This window comes from Muscardinus avellanarius, assembly GCF_963383645.1.
Source record: "Muscardinus avellanarius genome assembly, chromosome: 17".
NCBI lineage: Eukaryota > Metazoa > Chordata > Mammalia > Rodentia > Gliridae > Muscardinus > Muscardinus avellanarius.
In genome coordinates this window covers 7396677-7417390 of record NC_137803.1, presented here as the reverse complement: position 1 = coordinate 7417390, position 20714 = coordinate 7396677, and the positions used below count along the sequence as shown (strand labels likewise).

Here is a 20714-nt window from a genome sequence, read left to right as displayed (position 1 = left end):
TAAAGATCAACCTTTTCTGAAAGGAATCCCTTGGCAATTAGAGGTTTTTAATCTAACTGACCTGGTTATATGGACTCTTCCAGCCAGTGGTAGTCACTCACATTAGAGAGCACAAAGGAGAAGTCTTGATCATACACATCCCGGCTTAAAACTCTCCAAGAGCCTTTTTCCACTTCTGGAAACAGACCATTCCAGACCCTTTCTCGGGAACTTACCTCTTTACCGCAGCCTTTTTGAAGCTATACTCCCCACTTTTCTAAATAAACCTTTAAAAAAAAAAAATCCTCCAAGAATCCCTACCTCAAACCATATGCAAAAATGACATTTAAATATGTCAATAATCTACATATAAAATCTATAATCTTAAACAGAAAATAAATGAACTTTTCCTGACCCTGGATTTGGAAATGGATTCTTAGATATGTAGTCAGAAACACAACCAACCAAGCAAAATTAAATACATTTAACTTCATCAAAATTAAAACGCTGATGCATCAAAGGATATTATCAAGAAAGTGTAAAGACAAATGCATACAATGGGAAAATATGCATGCATATCTTACATGTCATAAGGGTTTAAGATTCAGACCATATAAACAACTCCTAAAACTCAGCAGTAAAGAGAAAACCCAGTTGAGAATTGTGCAAAAGACTAATAAATACTTCTCCAAGGAAGATAAGCAAACGGATAAAAAGCATGTGAAAAGTCACTAGGGAATCATTAGTCATTAATCATTAGTCTTTAGGAAAACCCAAATCAAAACCACGGTGACATACCACTTCACACCTACTAAAATGGTTATGGTAAGAACATAGCAAGTGTAAGTGAAGAAGAGCTCTACGTTGGCTGCCTCCTGCTTTTCTGGTAGAATGCAAAGCTGGGCAGCTGCTATGAAAAGCCATTTGATAGTTCTTCAAAAAGCTAACAAGAACTACCACATGACCCAGCAATATCACTTCTGGATAAATACTCAAAAGAACTCAAAGCTGGGCTCAGTGGGCCTCACCTGTAAGGTGAGACTGAGACAGGAGGATCACAGGTTCAAGGTCAGTCTTACCAGCTTAGCAAGAACCCCAGCAACATAGTGAGGCCTTGGTTCAAAATAAAAAGGGCCAGATCTATGTCTCAGAGGTAGAATGCCTCTGGGTTAAATCGCTAGTTCCAAAAAATAAAAAAAAAAAAAAGGACTCAGATTTTTGTACGCCAATATCTACTGAAGCACTATTCATAATACCACAAGGTAGATACAAGAATAAATAAATAAAATGTGGCATTATGTACAATGAAATATTATTCAGCCATAAAAGAAATAAAATTCTGATACAAGTTACAATGTGGGTAAAACAGTGTAAGCAAAATAAATCAGAGAGAAAACGTAGACTAGAGATTACCAGGGGACTTAGGGAAAGGGAAAATGGGGAATTATTACTTAATGATTATAGTGGTTCTGTCTAGGGTAAGGCAAAAAGTAACCCTAAGAGCTTCTTATTATACTCAAAGAAAATATAAAATCTTTACTAAGACCTACATCTCCCCACGGACTCTGGCCCCAAGTAGGTCTCTGATCTCACCCATTCCTTGCCGCCCCAGTCTGCCGCTCTCCACTCACGCAGACCTTGCTGCCTGCGGCCCTGGCCTTCCCTGAGTGCTCTCCTTACAGCCCCCAAGTGGAGGGTCCCTGTCGCCCTTCAGTCGCCTCATCAAAGGCCCTCCCTGCCATCCTGTCCAAGAAAAGTTCTGTATCCTGGCCCTGTCCTGACACATCACTCTTTGTTCTTTTCCTTTTTCTTCCTTAGAAAACTTCTCCTTATCTGAAACAAACCTGACTTTTCTGTCTTTCCACAATTGTCTAAAATACAAGTTCATAAAGAATGGGGCTTTACTCAATCCGTGTTACACCTTCCCAGAGGCTAGATATCAGCAGGAATACAGTAGGTCATAAATAAATATTCAACGCATGAATAAATCTTCGGAGACATCAGCTATTTCTGTCAATATGAAAACTCCTTTTCTGCTGAGGTGCGGGGTACTCAGAAGCTCTGTTATCAGTGATGTACAGAGCGCAGTACCTCAGGAAAGTTAATGAGGGGACCCCACGCACTCCAAATCTGTAATCAAGCCAACGTAAAGCATAAATATTCAAGGGGCATAGGATCAGTGAAACTCCCAGCAAAACAGATATGAACTGTGAGACATGATGACAAATGGCTGTAATTAATATTCAAGTTTCCAGGCATATTGCGCAAGGACACAGAAACCACGGTCTGTTTTACAAAGGCCGCTCTCCTCTGCTCGGCCATTAGGTGGCACTTTTTACCTGAAAAGTCTGACATCGCTGGCTCCTTATACTCTAAGGACATCACAAGTTGCATAAAAGTGGTTTTGACAGAATACAAGTCAGTGTTTTTTAAACCAAGAAATTTATTAGCACAATTCCTAACTTTCTACCATGCACAAAGTCCTCCATGAATGGCCATACTCAGGATCCTTGTCCCTAAAACCCAACAATACTCTGTGTCTAGAGGAAAAAAAAAACAATTTGCAAATGTCTCCAAAAAAAAAAGGCCAAGTGTGGTGGCACACGCCTGTAATTCCAGTACCGGGGAAGCTGAGACAAGAGACAAGAACTGCAGGTTCAAGGCTAGCCTCAGCAACTCAGCAACACCCTTGTTGACTTAGTGATACTCTGTCAAATAAAATAAATTATAAAATAACATAAGGTAAAATACGGCTAGGAGTGTAGCTGAGAGGTAGAACACCCCTAGATTCAATCCCTAGTATGACGGGGAGAGAAAAAAAAAAAAAGAGTATGAGCTCATGACGGTTCTATTATTCACTCAGCTTCTATTCAAGATTAGCTTACACTTAGGAGTGGGAATACATGCTGTGAAAATGTATACACATGAACCCTAAAGTAAGTGTGATGGGCAGTTCTCAGAATAACCTGTAAATAACACCAGCATCTAATGAATGAATAAAACAAATACCTTGTTTATTTGAGAAAAAGTGTGGATCTCGGTGAAAGTTAAGTCTGTTCCTTAAATATCTGCACAGCTGCTGCAAGCAGGACACTGACTGCAATGCCAGGCGATGCTTTCCGTCCCCTACGCAGGCCAGTTTCAAAAGAGACAAGAGGCTCTGAAAGGAAGAGGAGCCGTGAGTGATAAGAGCACGTGGGGCTTGAGGGAGCCAAGAGGAAGATTGAAGGGAATAAAATAAGTGGCAAAGTTATAGGACACAGAAACCAGACATGGGAGAGATGACTTAGCAAAAAGATCAAAATATAGTATTAAAATTTAAACAGAATAGTAAAACTCTTATTTCTAAAATCTTTTCATTTAGTACCAATTCTAAGAAAAAAACAGATGAGAAATATTCACCATTCAGGACTTCACGTTACACAGAAGCGTTTTTCCCGGTACCTTGCAGAACCCAGGGCCCTGCACACGCTATGTAAGCACCCTAACACTGAGCTACAACTCTTGCCCTTTTTTTTCTTAATTTTTTAAGTTATTATTAGACAGGATCTTTTACCCAAGGCTGGCCTAGAACTTGTGATCCTTCTGCCTCCTGAGTAGCTGAGATTATAAGAATCCACCACAATGCCCAGTTTACACACAATGCTTTTAAAAAATCAGTTTTTCATAATAGCAGTATCATAACCAATGGCATTTATCCGAGGCACAATATTGCTAATTGAAAAATCACAGCAAGTCCAGCCGGGGATGTGAGTACCTGTAATCCTAGTACTTGGGAGGCTGAGACAAGAAGACTGCGGATTCAAGGCCAGCCTTAGCACCTTAGCAAGGCCCTCAGCTTAGTGAGACCCTGTTTCAAAATAAAAAATAAAACAGAGGCTGGGGATGTAGCTCATAGGTGGAAAGCCCTTGGATTCAATCCCCAGTACCACCAAAAAAGGGGCTTTCATCTGAATCATTTTTCCACGTCCTGTCAATGAAAAACTCTTTCTCTGTGATCATTTAGCAGTTGTGATAGTACGGATCAATAGCTGCCATTCACTGAACTCCATGGCAGCCCCATGAGCGTGGAGGGAGAGTCCTGGGTACTAATGCTGTGAATATGACACAGTCCCCCACCCGGAGCCATCAGTCAATTAATCTCTATACTAGAAAAGCGAGGGACCAAAGGAAAGAACTCATCAATATTCCTCTCTGCTCATGTACTGCTCCAGCATCTAGCATTATACCATAAACATTTTAGACACTCAAAAGAGTTATACTATTCTCACTGTTAAAGGTCACTGCTGCTCAACTTGAATTTCCAAAGATTTTCTTCCCCTTCAGGTGATCCATAAATAATAACGCAAGGGAGCTGAACTGGACTGTGGGTGCCAGATGAGACCTCTACCTTTTTGAAAAACTATAACTATCCCAAGAAGTCCAAGAATGAATGGTTTAAATAGTAAAATAAGCAGGGCATGGTGGTGCATGCCTATAGGCCCAGTACTTGGGAGGCAGAGACAGAAGGATAGCAGGTTCAAAGACAGCCTCACCAACTTAGCAAGACGCTGTCTCAAAATTAAAAAGTTAAAAGGGCAGGGAGGTGGAGCTCAGAGGTAGAATACCTCTAGGTTCAATTCTCAGTACCAAAAACATAATAATCATACCTTTTTAATACATTATTACCAATTCCCTTCCCAAGGACTCATTGTCTGCAAATTCTACTACAAAACGTTCACTGTTTCAAAATCCAAAACAATTATAGAAGGTGCTCACCCGGACAATTTTTGGCCTTTGAAGGAAAATCTCAGCAGGAAAATCTTGCATGATGACATCCTTCAAGAGTTCACAAGTGTTCCATATCACGGTGTGGTTATTGCTTCTTAAAGAGCTAAAAAATACGGTAGTAATTTTAAAAAATGTTCATCGATAATCCTTAAGGTCGCAACTAACGCGGCTCTTCACCTGGAAAACCTTCCTCGCTCTCTCCTGTCGTCAATAAGCAACTCTGAGGAGGTATTTCTTTAGCGTGCCTGTATTTCGCGATACCATCATTGCTGTTGACTTTGTATTCTCCACAGCGCCCTCCTCAAGAGCGGGAACTTCACCTTGGTAACGATTTTACTCCCAGAGACTACCATGATGCAACAAAATGAGACCAGTGAAGTCACAGGACTCAATGAAACCTAAGCAAACTAGGCCTGTGTGTAATGCAGTGGTCTAGGAGGCTGAGGGAAACTGGAGGCCAGCCTGGGCCACTTAGTGAGGCTCTCAAAATAGGGTCTGGGATGCGTGTAGAGTGCTCCCGAGATCAATCCCCAGAACTTAAAAAAAAAAAAAAAAAAAAATTAAAAGAAGAAGAAAAAATGCTAGAAAGTATAGAAATGGATTCTAGAATTAATTCCTTAGTGATCTTCTCTACTCTCAATGCAACAGGACAGACTTCTCCTCTTATCCCATACAGAGAACACTCCCCAACTTCTGCCTACATGGAGACATAGCCATGATTCAACTTTCACCTCAAGAAACCAAGCTTCTGGGCCACATCTAGTCTACTATGCAACAGTGAGCACCAGAAGCTCACTTCTTCTTTAGACAGATTCAGAGCTGATCGATCATGACCCACCCTCTCCTCGGTCCACTCTCCCTCTTGAGTATTTTGTGCCAAAAGAATTAACTTTGCAGTGCCACCCTCAAAGGTCCCGCAGTAGCATCCACATGTCTCCAGCCCCAGCTCTTACTGTTTCTCTTATTTTCCAGATTCATTACCATAGAAGGAAGACAACTTATTTTTGTGGCATTCAGTGAAAGTGCACCAAATTAATCTAGACATTAAAATGCTGCAGACTTTTATATATTTGCCATCTATTTTTTTTGGAGTAACAAAAAATAAACCAGGTGTGGTGGTGCACACTTGTAATCCCAGTACATACGAGGATGAGTCAGGAAGATTACAGGTTCACAGCCAGTCTCAGCAACTTAGTGAGGCCCTGTGGACTTAGTGAGACTAAATTTTAAAACAAGAGGGGTGCGGGGGGCAGAATGTCCCTGGGCTCAATCCATAGTACCACTTTAAAAAAATTAATAGCCATTATGTAGAATTAAAGTAATGGTCTCCAACCTTCTCAATAAAGAGCCCATACTTTGAAATACATTCTACTAAGAAAATGTGTTTATATTCAGTTTCCCCATTTTTTAATTAATCAAGAATATAACCAATGGCCAATCAGAGAACCTGGTCAATAAGAAATAACTTCCATCCCCAAGGACTACTCAAGATTCCCACCACAGAAATAAAACTAGATGTGGAGAATGATTAAAGGCAAATGAGAATTGTCAACCTTCCTTTTTGAAATGTTGAAGATCACTCACATATGCTCATTTGATGCCACTTAATCTCCTTTTCAGTTGAAAATATGTAGAAACAGCTATCAGACTCCGTGGCTACCAAGAAACAAAAGCAACCTCAACACGTCAGGCACGGTACCTTTCATTAGAGGAGAGAACGTGTCTGTCTGTCGTAGTCAAGGGTAGCCACGGAAATGTAGAAAACTTCAAACACTTCACAGTCTGGTTTACTGTTAACAGAACGGCACAACGTAAGACGTTAAAGAACAAAGAGATGACAGGTTTGTATGGAAAGAGTGAGGCTCTGCCTCTAAAATGAGTCCCAAAACAAAGGTTACATCTTACAGCAGCCTAAAATATCTCAAACAAGGTCAAGTACGGATCTGTCCTCTCACGGGATAAATAACAGAGCTCTCTTTTCATGACTTAAATGGAACACCTTAAAATGAAGATCAGAAGAGAGCCAGGTGGTGGCACACGCTGATAATCCCAGCATTTGGGAGGCTGAGACCGGAGGATCACGGTTCACGGACAGCCTCAGATACTTAGTGAGGCCCTCCACAACTCAGTGAGACCCTGTTTCAAAATAAAAATAAAATAAGGGTGTATTCATTTCTAGTCACCCCCCCCATGCCACTTTGGCATGGGGCTGTATTTCTATTTTCTGTATTTCTATCTTTCTAATAAACTTCTTTAAATCTTCAAAAAAAATAAAATAAAATAAGGCTGGGGGTATAGCTTGGAGGTAGAATGCCCCTGGGTTCAATGCCAAGAACCACAAATAAGCAATCAAACAAACATAAAAGAAGCTGATATTTGAAGGAAACCTTTATTTACAGACATTTTAAATGCTATAATAACCATACACTACAGTCACATTCTAAGCTCTTATCTGATATTAGCTGTTTAAACCTTTATGAAAATGACCTGAAAAACAGAAAGTTGGAGACCAAATATCTGTGTCCAAGCAAGATTTAAAAAATCTGAAAAACCAACAGAGTTTTAAACCACCCCATTCAGATTATTTTTAACAGATCTTACATTATACAAGTTAAAATGGCAACACTGAAAAATAGCAATTACAAAGCCATTCCAAATGGCAAATATGCTTTCTTCCAAATGCTTTGAAAAGAACATTAAATGCAGATAACAGTATTATTAAATTCCAAACACAGCACAGTTGCTTCTTCTAAAAGTTGTTAAAATAAAAGTAAGATTCACGGTCTAAAGAATTAGTGAGAGGTAGAGATGCTTATACTACACACACCAAGATATATCCATCAATCCAGACACACTGGCACTCACAGAAACAGTGCCCTGCTCCTCACTGGCCTCGCTGTTTCTACCCGCTCCCTCCACCCAACCTCGCCAGCCTGGGCCTCCTTCCTCCCTTCAGGTGTCTCTCACTGTCACCCCACTCTTGGCCAAGAGAAACACCATCTTACCTCAGGAACAAAGCTCCTTGCAAGTACAGCAAGACTTTTCCAGAAAGGAAAGATAAAGTGTTTTAACAGCCTAACAGGTTCTGTTCTTTCTTGTGCTATTAGGCAACCTGTAAGTTTTCATGAACGTTTTCATGAAAGCATTTTAATAATAGGCCTTCCTACTTGAGTTTATTTGAATACTTGATATCAACAGATATTCTCTTGGACATCCTTATCATCTCAGCTACACAATCAATTAAATTTTAAGTACAGGATGATTTAACTACTTTCTGTGACACCTAGGGCAAAGCTTTTAGTCTTTACAAGCTTCCGTGTCTTTATGTCTAAAACGGGGATACTAATGACACCATCTCACTGTGACTCCCTGAGAATTCATTCGCTCATTCCTTCCCCAGTGCGCACTGAGTGCCTGATGTTTTTGGTATTGTTTCAGACAATGGGGATAAAATAGTGTTCACAGATATCATTAAGCTTAAAATGAGGAAAACCAGAAGTCTATAAATATATAATTTTAGAACATGGTATGTTAGGAAAGTAAACACGGACCAAAAGCAATCACTGGTAGAATCATCAGCAAATCTATGTGAAATATGGCACATGAGCGGAGACCACACCAAGCACTGCCAGACGCCAACATGTGGAGATAAGATGGCAAAACCACTCATGTGGCCAGGTGTGGTGGTGCAGGCTTGTAATCCCCTTGCTTGGGAAGCAGAGACAGGAGGATTGCCCAGGTTCAAAGTCAGCCGCGCTGGCTTAAGAGACCCTGTTTCCAAACAAAAAGTATAAAATAGGTCTGGGAGTATAGCCCGGAGGTAAAGGGCTTCCAAGAACCCCAGTACCAAACAAAACAAAACAAAAAACCACTCGTGTGTGTGTGTGTGTGTGTGTGTGTGTGTGTGTGTGTGTGTGTGTTTTACTAGGTATTAAACTCAAAGGCATTCTGCCAATGAGCTACACCTTCATTCCTATTTTACTTTATAGTTTAAAATAGCCAAGCATGGTGGTGCACACTTGTAATCCCACTCTGGGAATCTGAAACAGGCAGATCGCAGGTGCAAGGACAGCCTCAGCAAGTAGTGAGACTTTCATCAACCTAGCAAGACCCTGTTTCAGAATAAAAATAAGATAGGGCTGAGGGTATAGCTCAGAGGTAGAACGTCCCTGGGCTCAGGTCCTCGCAAAGTTGCTGAAGCTGGCCTTAAACCTGCAAGACTCCTGTCTCAGACTCTCATGTACTGGGATTACAGTGTGTGCCACCACGCCTGACTACAAGACCACTCTTAAATCAGAACTTGTTCATCTTTAATCAATAGGATGTTGGATGAATAACAGAAAAAGACAATGCTCCTAGACTCTGGGCAGACTAACTGGATGCACAGTACCATTGACTGACAACAGAAAGAGGCAACAATAAAACATGTGTTCAAAAGGCACTAAGTATTAGGGACACCCATAGCATCTACCTACTAGTCACTCAAATACAGTCAGAATAATATAAAATGTTACCAGTTAGGCTCTATATCCTAAACAAATTTGAAGCCACTGAAACATTTCGTTTGGTGCTAAAATACTGTCTTCATAGCAATGAGAAAGGTACAATGAGTTTTCATTTACCAGGTCAAACCAGGATTTATTTCACTATATATACATACCTACTGCTTGTGGAGGCACCTGTGCCTGTTGGAAATTACTTTTGTCTTGGGGGAAATATCCTGTTAAGATTGTAGGTTGTTGTGACAATTCTAAAAAGAAAATAAATATGTTACTGTATCACTGAGTCATTATTTGCTAAAAATGAAACTGTCTAAATAGTAATGTTTTAGCTGGGTGTGGTGGTGCATGCTTGTAATGCCAGCACTTGGGAGGCTGAGACAAGAGGATCACAGGTTTGAGGCCAACCTCAGCTACATAGTGAGGCCCTCCACAACTTAGTGAAACCCTATTTCAAAATAAAGAATAATAAAATAGGGCTGAGGGTGAAGGTTGAAGGCAGAATGCCCCTGGGTTCCATCCCCAGTACTACAACAAATACATACATACATACATACATACATACATACATACATACATAGTAATGTTTTCTCTTAAGTTTTTAAATCATTTTAAAACCTTAAAAAGAAAAAAAGAAGCGGAGCATGGTGGTACACACCTGTAATTTCAGTACTTGGGAGGCCAAGAAAGGAGGATTACAGGTTCTAAGCCAGCCTCAGCAACTGAGTAAAACCCTATCTCAAAATTTAAAAAATGTAAAAAGGCTGGGGGATAGTTCAAAGGCAGAAAGCCCTGGGTCCGATCCACAGGAAACCACTGCCAACAAAAACCAACAAAACAAAACAAAACAAAACAAAACACTCTAGGTTTTACTTTGGATAGTCTATTTTCTTAAAGAGGAAAGTATATACATATATATACTCATACACACACACACACACACACACACACACACACACACCCAGACAATTTAAGATGGGGAGGGTTTTTTTTCCTCTCTTTTACTGTCAGGCAACTACAATTACTGGTTAGAATGGAAACATCCAGGATGCACATGGAGTCTGCTACAAAGTATTCAAGAACTATCCATCTACGTTCTTGGTCTACCCCATTCTCCTCTTCTAATTTTACAGTTCCAAATCATTTCAACTGTATTTTGCTTGTTGAGTTTTTTTTTTCTGGTGTTTGGGGGTGGATACTAGGTGATACTAGGGTTTGAAGTCAGAGACATCCTACCTACAGGCTACACCTCAGCCCTTTTTATTTTGAAACAGGGTCTTACTAGGTTGCTGAAGCTGGCCTTGTGTCTCTACACCGAGGGTGTAGCTCAGAGTAGAATGCCCCTGGGTTCAATTCCCAGAGCACATATAAAATATATATAGATATACAGAGAGAGGGAAAGAGAGAGAGAAAGACAGACATACAACACAAAAATCTCGACCAAGACCACTCCTCAAATCTCATCTGCAAGACTTAGATCAAAAACTCACAACTTAAGATCCCACTTTATTTCTGATGGCTCAAAAAATGTAAAATAATAATCAGGTTTGAGCCAGGCGTGGTGGTGCACACCTATAATCCCACCACTTGGGAGGCAGAGTGCGACAGGAGAATCACAGGTTTGAGATCCTTAACAGGGAATGAGACTCGTCAACCTAGCGAGACTGTTCCCAAATACAAAATAAAATCAGGCTGGAGGTGTAGCTCAAAGTTAGAATGCCTTTAGGTTCAATCCACACACACAAACAAAAAAAAAAAACCAATAATAATAGTAATAATAATAATAGAAACAATAATCAGGGTTTGGAGCCAGAAAAAGCAAACTTAGAATCCTGGCTTTGCCAAACTGGACTATTTGGGGCGAGTGACTTTACATTTCTATTCTCATCTATAAATGAAGACTAACAACATCTCAGTTAAAGGGTCTGTTTTACATCAACTCAGGCCCATGATGAAATGCAATAAAGGGCAGCTGGTACTATTGCTAACAGCAGTGCCCATGGCTGATGCAACACCGGTATTTACTGCACAGTGAAAAACATTTTAAATGATTCTACTACTCAGTCCCATGAATCACATAAACACTTCTCTCTTCAGATCCATTCAAAGGCTTTCCATGTGTGAGGCACTAAAATTAAGTAACAATATGTAGACACAGTAGCAGCTAATATTGTTGTGCTCATTATACACTAGGCCCTATCCCTCACAGCAATGAGAAATAGGCGCTTTCTTATTATTCCAGGTTTTAGATGAGAAAAACTGAAGCTTGGAAAAAGCCACAGTCACAAAACTAGCAGCAGAAGCAGGCCGCAAGCTCACGTCTCTTTGATATGTATCGCAATCCATACAATACTTGCATTATATCATTTTAATTAGTCCCCACAACAAAACCATGAGCTAAGGCTCATTTCATTACACCCCAATATGAAGAACAAGGTCCAAAAATGCAAATGCACAGCACTTCAAATAATGCCTGACGTGTAACAGGTAGAGCTCTATATGAATGTGTTGTGGAGCACAGGTTGTAGCTCAGTGGTAGAGCCCTTGCCTAGCATGTGCGAGGCCCTGTGTTCGCTCTCCAGCACTGAAAAAAAAAAAAAAAAGTACATTGTTATTGTTAAAAATCTGCCAAACAGGTCTCACAAAGTACAATAATAAATACAAATGTATACTCTTTTGAATAACAGTAGAGGAGAGGATCAAATTCATGTAAGTTAGCAAATAAATAAGTTTGGGGAAGACAGAAAACTTTATTTATTCTAATCCTCTTGTCCTTAAAATTTACCACTTATATTTATAAATTTACCAAATATATTTGACAGAGTCCATTAAATTGACTCCAAAGACTTACCCGTTTGATTGGTTTGGTAAGAGGCAAAATGCAGTGCAGGAACTTCTGAAGGAAGAATAAAAAGTCCATCCAGAATGCCGTCAATTTCAGCCTGTAGAGTTGGCTCCACATTAGGGCGAAGCTTAGATAAGAACTCTACTGCACCAAGGTCAACCAAACACTGGACTGCTGCAGGATACTGAAATAAGAAGAGAGCAGCCTTGAGAATAACTAAGAACATTAAAATCTCTTAACATTATCATAAAATTATTTTTCACGTCAGATACTCCTTTTATTTAAAAAAAAATCCTACACTGCTGCACATTTCAGCAAACAACTTCCATGAATAGAAAATATATATATATATATTTTTGCAGATGTGGGGATGGAACCCAGGGACATCTGACCTCTGAGCTACACCTCCTGCCTTATTTTTTATTCTTTATTTTGAAACAGGGTCTCCCTAAGTTGCGGAGGGCCTCACTAAGTAGCTGAGGCTGCCCATGAACCATGATCCCTCAGTCTCAGCCTCGCGAATGCTGGGATTACAAGCGTGTGCCACCATGCCTGGCTAGAAAATAAATTTATAGATACATTTCTTTCTTTCTTTCTTTCTTTCTTTCTTTCTTTCTTATTTATTTATTTATTTTTGGTGGTACTAGGGTTCCTGGAAACCCTTCTACCTCCGGGTTACACTCCTAGACCTATTTTTATATTTTTCTATTTGTAAACAGGGTCTCTTAAGCCAGCGCGGCTGGCTTCAAACCAGCGCGATCCTCCTGTCTCTGCCTCCCAAGCGCGGGGATTACAAGTGTGCGCCACCACGCCTGGCTACAGACAAACATTAAACACTTGATAACACTTGGGCAACCAGCCAACACACTGAACATAAGAAATGTATATTATCATTGCCTAGTCTTTTACTGATTGTTTAAGGGCTACTTTTCTTCACTGGCACTTATCTTATTATCCTCTCCTAACCCCAACCAATCATCAGATTGCCAAAATAACAAGAATCCCCTACAAAAGTGTAACAATTTAAAAGAATGAAAGGCTAGTCTTATATTTTGACACTTGACACAACTACATACCTTTAAGGTAGACACAGGCACATGAATGTAAAAATCACAGATGGGAAAGCAACTTAACACACTTGCTATTTATTGAACATGGTCTGTAACATCATTTCTAAGTGCGTTCTCTTTTATTTTTTATTTTATTTTATTTTATTCTGTGGTAATGGGGATTGAACCCAAGGGCATTCTACCTCTGAGCTACATCCCCAGCTGTATTTTTTATTCCTTATTTTGAAACAGGATCTCAATAAGTTTCTGAGAGCCTCACTAAGTAGCTGAGGCTGGCCACAAACCTGTGATTCTCCTGTCTCAGCCTCCCAAGTACTGGGATTACAAGTGTGCACCACTATGCCCAGCCTTAAGTGTGTTCTCTTTAATACAGACACATGTAGTTTTTAACTACACATCAATATCAGAAATAAAAAAAACAGAATGCAAATATTAACTTCCAAAGACAATTCCAGATATTAAAACATATCAGAACTCAGAAGTAGTTCTGCTCTTCTTCAGAAAACAGTAAGATACAATGTGAGACTCAATGTCACAAAAAAGAGAAAAGGGAGATGTGCAATACATGCCCAGAATTAAAATTCAACATTTGTGGATTATTTCTGGATGGAAGCCGGGGGCCTTCTACCTCCGGGCTACACTACCAGACCTATTTTATATTTTATTTGGAAACAGGGTCTCTTAAGCCAGCGCAGCTGGCTTCAAACCTGCGCGATCCTCCTGTCTCAGCCTCCCAGGTGAGAGGATTACAAGCATGGGCCACCAAGTCCGGCAACATCTGTGGTTTTTTAACAATTCTTTTTGAGCCAGGCATGGTGGCGCATGCTTGTAATCCCAGCACTCAGGAGGCTGAGACAAGGGGATCCCCATACACGGAAAACCTCAGCTACTTAGTGAGGCCCTTTGCAACTCAGTGAGACCTTGTTTCAAAAAGAGAACCCGAAGTTAGTCCTGTGCTGGGGCCAATGGCCGGCATCGGAGCCTGCCGTGAGGCAAGGCCAGTGCTGGGGCCTCCGTGGCCGGGATCGGAGCCTACTGAGGGGTTAGGCCGGTGTCGGGGCCAATGGTCAGCATCGGAACCTGCTGTTAGGCAAGGCTGCTACTGGGGCCTCTGGGTCGGAGCCAACTGAAGGGTTAGGCTGGTGTCCGGGCCAGTGAGACCAGATTTGGGGCCTCCCATGAGGCAAGGCCGCTGCTTGAACCAGCAAGGTCTGGATCAGTCCACCGGGTAGCCAGGCCACTACTGGGGTCGTCAAGAGTGGGATCGGCACTTGCAACGCGGCATGCACAGAGAAATATCGCAGAAAATAAAAATCAGATGCTTCCCCTAATCAGCAAAAAGTAGGAGGAAAGGGGCAACAGGAAGAGGTCGAGCTATAGAAAGGGCCCTATAGTGAAGCAACTAAGGTGATCAATCAGAGGGTATGGAATAGGGGAGGATGGAGCCTCTTTAAAACGCAGGAGGTACATAAACAAATGTGTCAAAGTTAATCATCAAACAAGCATGGGATCGAGGGAGGGGGAGGAAATGGAATGCGGGCTGGATGAGGGCTAATTGGATGATGTGTGCTTGTATGTCCTCTCAAGTCTTGTATTCCAATGTGATATATGATTACAATGCACCAATAAAAAAAAATATTTTAAAAATTAAAAAAAGAGAGAACCCCAGTACCACCAAAAAAGGGGGGGCTGGGGGTGTGGCTTGGAGGTTGAAAGCCCCTAGGCTCCATCCTCAGTACTGCAAATAAATAAATAAATAAATAATTCTTTTAGGATCCGGGTGTGGTAGTGCACTTTTGTAATCCTAGTACTTGGGAGGCTGAGACAGGAGGATCGCAGGTTCGAAGCCAGCCTCAGTAACTTAAGAGGCTCTGAACAACTTAATGAGACCCTGTTTCCAAATAAAAAATAGGTGTCTCTTCCATCCACTTTACCCCCCCCCCACACACACACACACACATTTTACCTCAATGCGAAAATTAGGCGACTAAAACTCGTGCACCTGGTTTCTGTTTGAGAATGATCTTACCTTAACCAATCTGTTCAACAGGCTCAAAACGTCCTCTTTCATTGGAACAAACGGGAAGTTGAACCATTCCAGCAAGTGAAGAAAAAGCAGCCTCTCCTGAATTAGATCGGCATCGCTGATTAAGTTGTGCTCGACCTTGCAGAGAATACTTTTGAGAGCGCGTTCCCGGATCTCCGCCAGCTGATGACCTGTCAAAGAAGTTACGGCACAGAAAGATTTTATGTCTGGACTCCAAAGAGACTCCCACCCGGAACTTATTCTAAAACTTGGCCGTTGACTCTGAAACGGGGACGGAGTGAAGAAGGAAAGAACGGACGGCTCCAGGGGCAGACCCCCGCTGCCTTCGGGCGCCAATTAAGGAGTTGACCCAAAGTAGGGGAAGCATCCATGGAGTTGCCCTGGCAAAACCCCGCACAAAGCGAGATCCGTCGTGGCGACATCTGGCCACGGAAACGTGACATGTCCTGCCCCAAAAAGAGGGCTCCTGGAGCGAGCTGCGACTCAGACGGTTACCCAGTTTCCTGATGAGCCCGGGCAGAACCATCTCCCCTGAACCTGCCGCCGCCGGAGAATTAAACCGCCGCGCCACAAGGTCCGGCCGCAAAAGCCGTCCCCCGGAAACGCGGCCGATGGGACTAAGGGTTCCGCCACGCCTGCGCTAGCCACCAGGCTCTTAAGGGGCATTCCGTGAAGTGTGGTCGGTGGTCCCAAAACAAGTGTACAATCTCCCTCTATTATGTAGTTCCCTAGACAGCAGTCTCCATCGTACGAAGTAAAACAAAGAGGGATAGAAACAGCTCTGGCCGCTGTGCACGTCGGGAGTTGTAGTCCTCCCTCGGCCGAGCTCCCGGCATTCAGTTGCGGACACGCCCCTTTGCCCTCCCTCCGGGAGATCCTGCTTTAGCGCGGGCTCCTAGGCGGGAGCCAGGCCCTGGCTGAAGCCCAACCCACCTGGCCCTCCCAGTTTGCTCTGCCAGGAATTTGCTCAAGATCCTGCCCATCCGAATGCTCTGCTCTTTGAACATTACAATTTAGAATGTAGTCTTTTGTCTTGGGAGATTCTTCCCTCCCTCCACCCCTTCGCCTGTTATTGACTCTAACTGTAAAATGCACCTGCCAATCCTTGCAGTGTCTCAGGGTACATAAATCCAAGTATAAACCAAGCCACAAAAAAGGAGGTGTGGGGAAGGAAATAAGTGAATGGAAGAGAGAAAGGGGGGCTTTGCAACACAGTTAGATCCTAAGCAACTTAGCCAGACCCTGTTTGAAAATAAAAGGGCTGGGGGTGTAGCTCAGATGTAGAGCACCCCTGAGTCCAATCTTCAGTATAAAACAAAGGAAAGAGGGAGGGGGAAGGCTGGGGAGTGTGTGCATTATTTTATTTTTATACAAATTTTAATTGAAAATAAATGGTATACATTTAAACTGTACTTGGTGCCCTCACCCCCCATTTTCCCTCCCCCCCCCAACCAATGATTGTCCAGGTTAACCATGCCATAGTCATACTTTTACACATATTCGGATGTAGACCCTCATTAATCAAGTTCAGCCTTCCTTCTCTCCTATCCTTCCATTCAAACTTTGCTGAGATTTCCCCTCCAATATCTGGAGTCCCTCTGGTATCCCCTATGTTTCCTAGTTTGGGCATATTAGAGGAAACATATGTCCCTTCTTCTGTGCTTGGCTAATCTCACTTAACATAATGATCTCCAGGACTTTCCATCTTCTTGCAAATTATATGATTTTGTTCTTCTTTATAGCTGAATAGAATTCCATTGTGTGTATTTCCCATAATTTTGCAATCCATTCATCTGTTGATGGAGACCTGGGTTGGTTCCATATTTTGACTATTACGAATTGTGCTGCTATGGACATAGGTATGCATATGTTGCTATAGTTATCTGATTTCAACCCGTTTGGAAAAATACCCAGGAGTGGTAGAGCTGGATCATATGGTGGATCTATTCCAGGTTTTCTAAGGAATCTTCACACAGATCTCCATAATGGCTGAACTAGTTTGCATTCCCACCAACAGTGTAAAAGAGTTCCTCTTTCCCCACATCCTCTCCAGCATTTGTTGTTATTTGATTTCTTTATGCTTGCCACTCTGACTGGGGTTAGATGGAATCTCAGTGTAGTTTTGATTTGCATCTCCCTGATGGCCAGTGATGAAGAACATCTTTTCATGTGTCTATTGGCCCTTTGTATCTCTTCTTTTGTGAAGTGTCTATTCAGTTTAATTGCCCATTTCTTGATTGGGTTGTTTGTTTTGCTAGTGTAGAGTCTTTTGAGCTCTTTGTATATTCTGGATATTCGCCCCCTATCAGAGTGGTGGCTGGTAAAGATCTTCTCCCATTCTGTAGGCTTCCTCTTTAGGTTCTTGATGGTTTCCTTTGATGAGAAGAAACTTTTTAGTTTGATGCCATCCCACTTATAATTCTTGCTTTAATTTCCTGAGCTTTGGAGGTTTTGTTGAGAAAGTTACAACCTGTGCCAATATGTTGTAGTCTTGAGCCTATGCTCTCCTCTACTAACTTCACAGTCTCAGGTCTAATTTCTAAGTCTTTGATCCATCTTGAGTTGATTCCTGTGCATGCTTAGAGGTAAGGATTTAGTTCCGTCTTTCTACAAATGGATAGCCAGTTCTCCCAGCACCATTTGTTGAAAAGGCTGTCTTTTCTCCAGCATATGAGTTTGGCCCCTTTGTCAAAGATTAATTGACTAAAGGTGTATGGATTTGTTTCTGTTTCTTCTATTCTAATCCACTGGTCAGTATACCTGTTATTGTGCCAGTGCCATGCTGTTTTTACTACTATTGCTCTATGGTATAATTTAAAGTCCAGGATTGTGATGCCTTCTGCATGGTTCTTTTTTTTTTTTTTTTTTTTTTTTTTTTTTGTGTGTGTGTGTGTGTGTGTTACTGGGGGTGGATCCCAGAGGCTTTCTACCTTCGGGCTATACTCCCAGACCTATGTTAAATTTTTTTATTTGGAAACAGGGTCTCACTAAGTTGCTGAGTGCCTCACTAAGTAGCTGAGGCTGGCTTTGAACCTGTGTGATCCTCCTGTCTCAGCTTCCCAAGTGCTGGGATTACAAGCATACGCCACCTCACCCAGCTGCTACATGGTTCTTATTGCTGAGAATTGCTTTGGCTATTCTGGGTCTTTTCTTTCTCCATATAAAGTTCATGATTGATTTTTCTAGGTCTATGAAGAATGTCACTGGTATTTTAATTGGAATTGCATTGAACCTATGGATCACTTTTGGCATAATAGCCATTTTGATGATATTTATTCTGCCTATCCATGAGCATGGGAGATCTTTTCATCTTCCAAGGTCTTCTTCAATTTCTTTCATTAATGTTTTATAGTTTTTGTTGTAAAGGTCTTTTACATCTTTGGTTAGGTTTATTCCTAGGTATTTTATTGATTTTGAGGTTATAGTGAATGGAATTGTTTTCTTTATTTCTTTCATTGTGGATTGATTGTTGGCGAAAAGAAAAGCCACTGATTTCTTTAGGTTGATTTTGTTGATTTTGTATCCTGAAAATTTGCTGAATTTGTCAATCAGCTCCAGAAGTCTTTTGGTTGAGTTCTTTGGGTCTTCCAGATAAAGGATCATGTCATGCAAATAAGGATAATTTTAATTCCTCTCTTCCTATGTGAATTCCTTTGATTTCCTTCTCTTTTCTTATTGCTATGGCAAGAGTCTCAAGGACTATATTGAAAAGGAGCGTTGATAGTGGGCATCCTTGTCTTGTTCCTGATTTTAGAGGAAATTCTTGCAGTTTTTCCCCATTCAATATAATGTTGGCTTTGGGTTTACAGTATATTGCCTTAATGATGTTGAAGTACTTTCCTTCTATTCCAATATTCTGCAGTGTTTTTAACATGAATGGGTGTTGGATTTTGTCAAATGCTTTTTCAGCATCTCTTGCTATGATGATGTGGTTTTTGTTCTTGGTTCTATTTATGTGGTGAATAACATGTATTGTTTTGCATATTTTGAACCAGCCTTGTTTCTCTGGGATGAAACCAACTTGGTCATGGTGTATTATTCTCTTGATATGGTTTTGAATGAGTATGGCTAGTATTTTGTTTAGAATTTTTGCATCTATGTTCATTGAGGATATTGGTCTGTAGTTTTCCTTTCTTGAGGTATCTTTATTTGGTTTGGGGAATAATGGGATACTGGCCTAATAGAAGGAATTTGGGAGAGTTCCATCTCTTTTAATTTCCTGGAACAAGTTATGAAGTATTGGTATTAAGTGTTCACTGAAGGTTTTGCAGAATTCAGCCAGAAACCCATCTGGGCCGGGGCTTTTCTTTGGTGGAAGAATTTTTATTGCCATTTCTATTTCTTTGGTTGTTATTGGTTGGTTTAGGCTTGCTATGTCCTCTTGGCTGAGTGTAGGTAGGTTAACTTTGGTTAGAAATCTATCAATTTCATCCATGTTTTCTAGTCTATTGGAGTATAAATTTTTAAAGTAGTTTCTGATAATCTTTTGAATTTCTTCACTATCTGTGATGTCTCCCTTTTCATTTCTAATTTTAATAATTTGAGTTGATTCTCTTCTCTTTTGGTTAGATTGGCCAGGGGTTTATCAATTCTATTAATCTTTTCAAAGAACCAGCTTTTTCTTTTGTTGATTCTTTGAATTGTTTTTGTTGTTGTTGTTGTTGTTGTTGTTGTTGTTCTCTATTTCATTTATTTCTGCTCTAATTTTAATGATTTCTTGCCTTCTGTTGGCTTTGGGAATAGACTGTTGCAGACTTTCTAGGTCCTTGAATTGTGTCATTAGGTTCTTTACTTGGTGATTCTCTGTCCTTCTTATGTGGGCATTCAATGCAATAACTTTCCTCTTAATACTGCCTTCATGGTGTCCCATAGATTTTGGTAAGTTATGTCTCTGTTTTCATTTATTTCCATAAATTTCTTTATTTCTTCCCTTATTTCTGTTCTTATCCATTCATCATTCAATGGTGTATCATTCCAGCTCCATTTATTTGAATAATTTCTTTTGAGTTTCCTGTTGTTGATTTCTACTTTTATTCCATTATGGTCTGAAAAGATGCAAGGAATTATATTACATTTTTTGAATTTGCTGGTGCTTTCTTTGTGTCCCAGTATGTGGTCTATTTTGGAGAAGGTTCCATGGGCTGCTGAGAAGAAAGTGTATTCTGTAGTTCCTGGCTGAAATATTCTGTAAATGTCTATTAGGTCCATTTGGTTTACAGTTTTCTTTAGTTCTAAAGAGTCTTTACTCATCTTTTGCCTTGAAGATCGAGCCAGTGGTGTGTGAGGCCATATTAAAGTCTCCCAGAATTATTATATTTGGGTCTATTTGAGATCTGGTGTTCAGAAGGATTTGTTTTACAAATGTGATTGCACCCACATTTGGGGCATAAATATTTACTATCATTATATCTTCTTGATGTATTGTTCCTTTTAATAAAAGGAAGTGCCCTGATTTGTCTCTTCTGATGTGTTTTAGTTTAAAGTCTGTTTTGTTGGATATAAGG

The 20714-nt window shown here is 40.8% G+C and overlaps 1 protein-coding gene across 1 annotated transcript in view; it reads right to left on the bottom strand.

Moving 5' to 3' along the window:
- RTTN (rotatin) overlaps positions 1-15736 on the bottom strand; it is a gene marked incomplete at both ends in the record, with an annotated part of 159775 nt that extends 144039 nt beyond the window's left edge. The window contains 7 exons of the mRNA XM_080714663.1: positions 2989-3139; positions 4738-4852; positions 6449-6539; positions 9410-9499; positions 12100-12277; positions 15193-15380; positions 15706-15736. Of these exons, the coding sequence (XP_080570789.1) occupies positions 2989-3139; positions 4738-4852; positions 6449-6539; positions 9410-9499; positions 12100-12277; positions 15193-15380; positions 15706-15736 (844 nt within the window). The remainder of the gene's footprint in view (positions 1-2988; positions 3140-4737; positions 4853-6448; positions 6540-9409; positions 9500-12099; positions 12278-15192; positions 15381-15705) is intronic.
- Positions 15737-20714: the final 4978 nt, after the last annotated feature.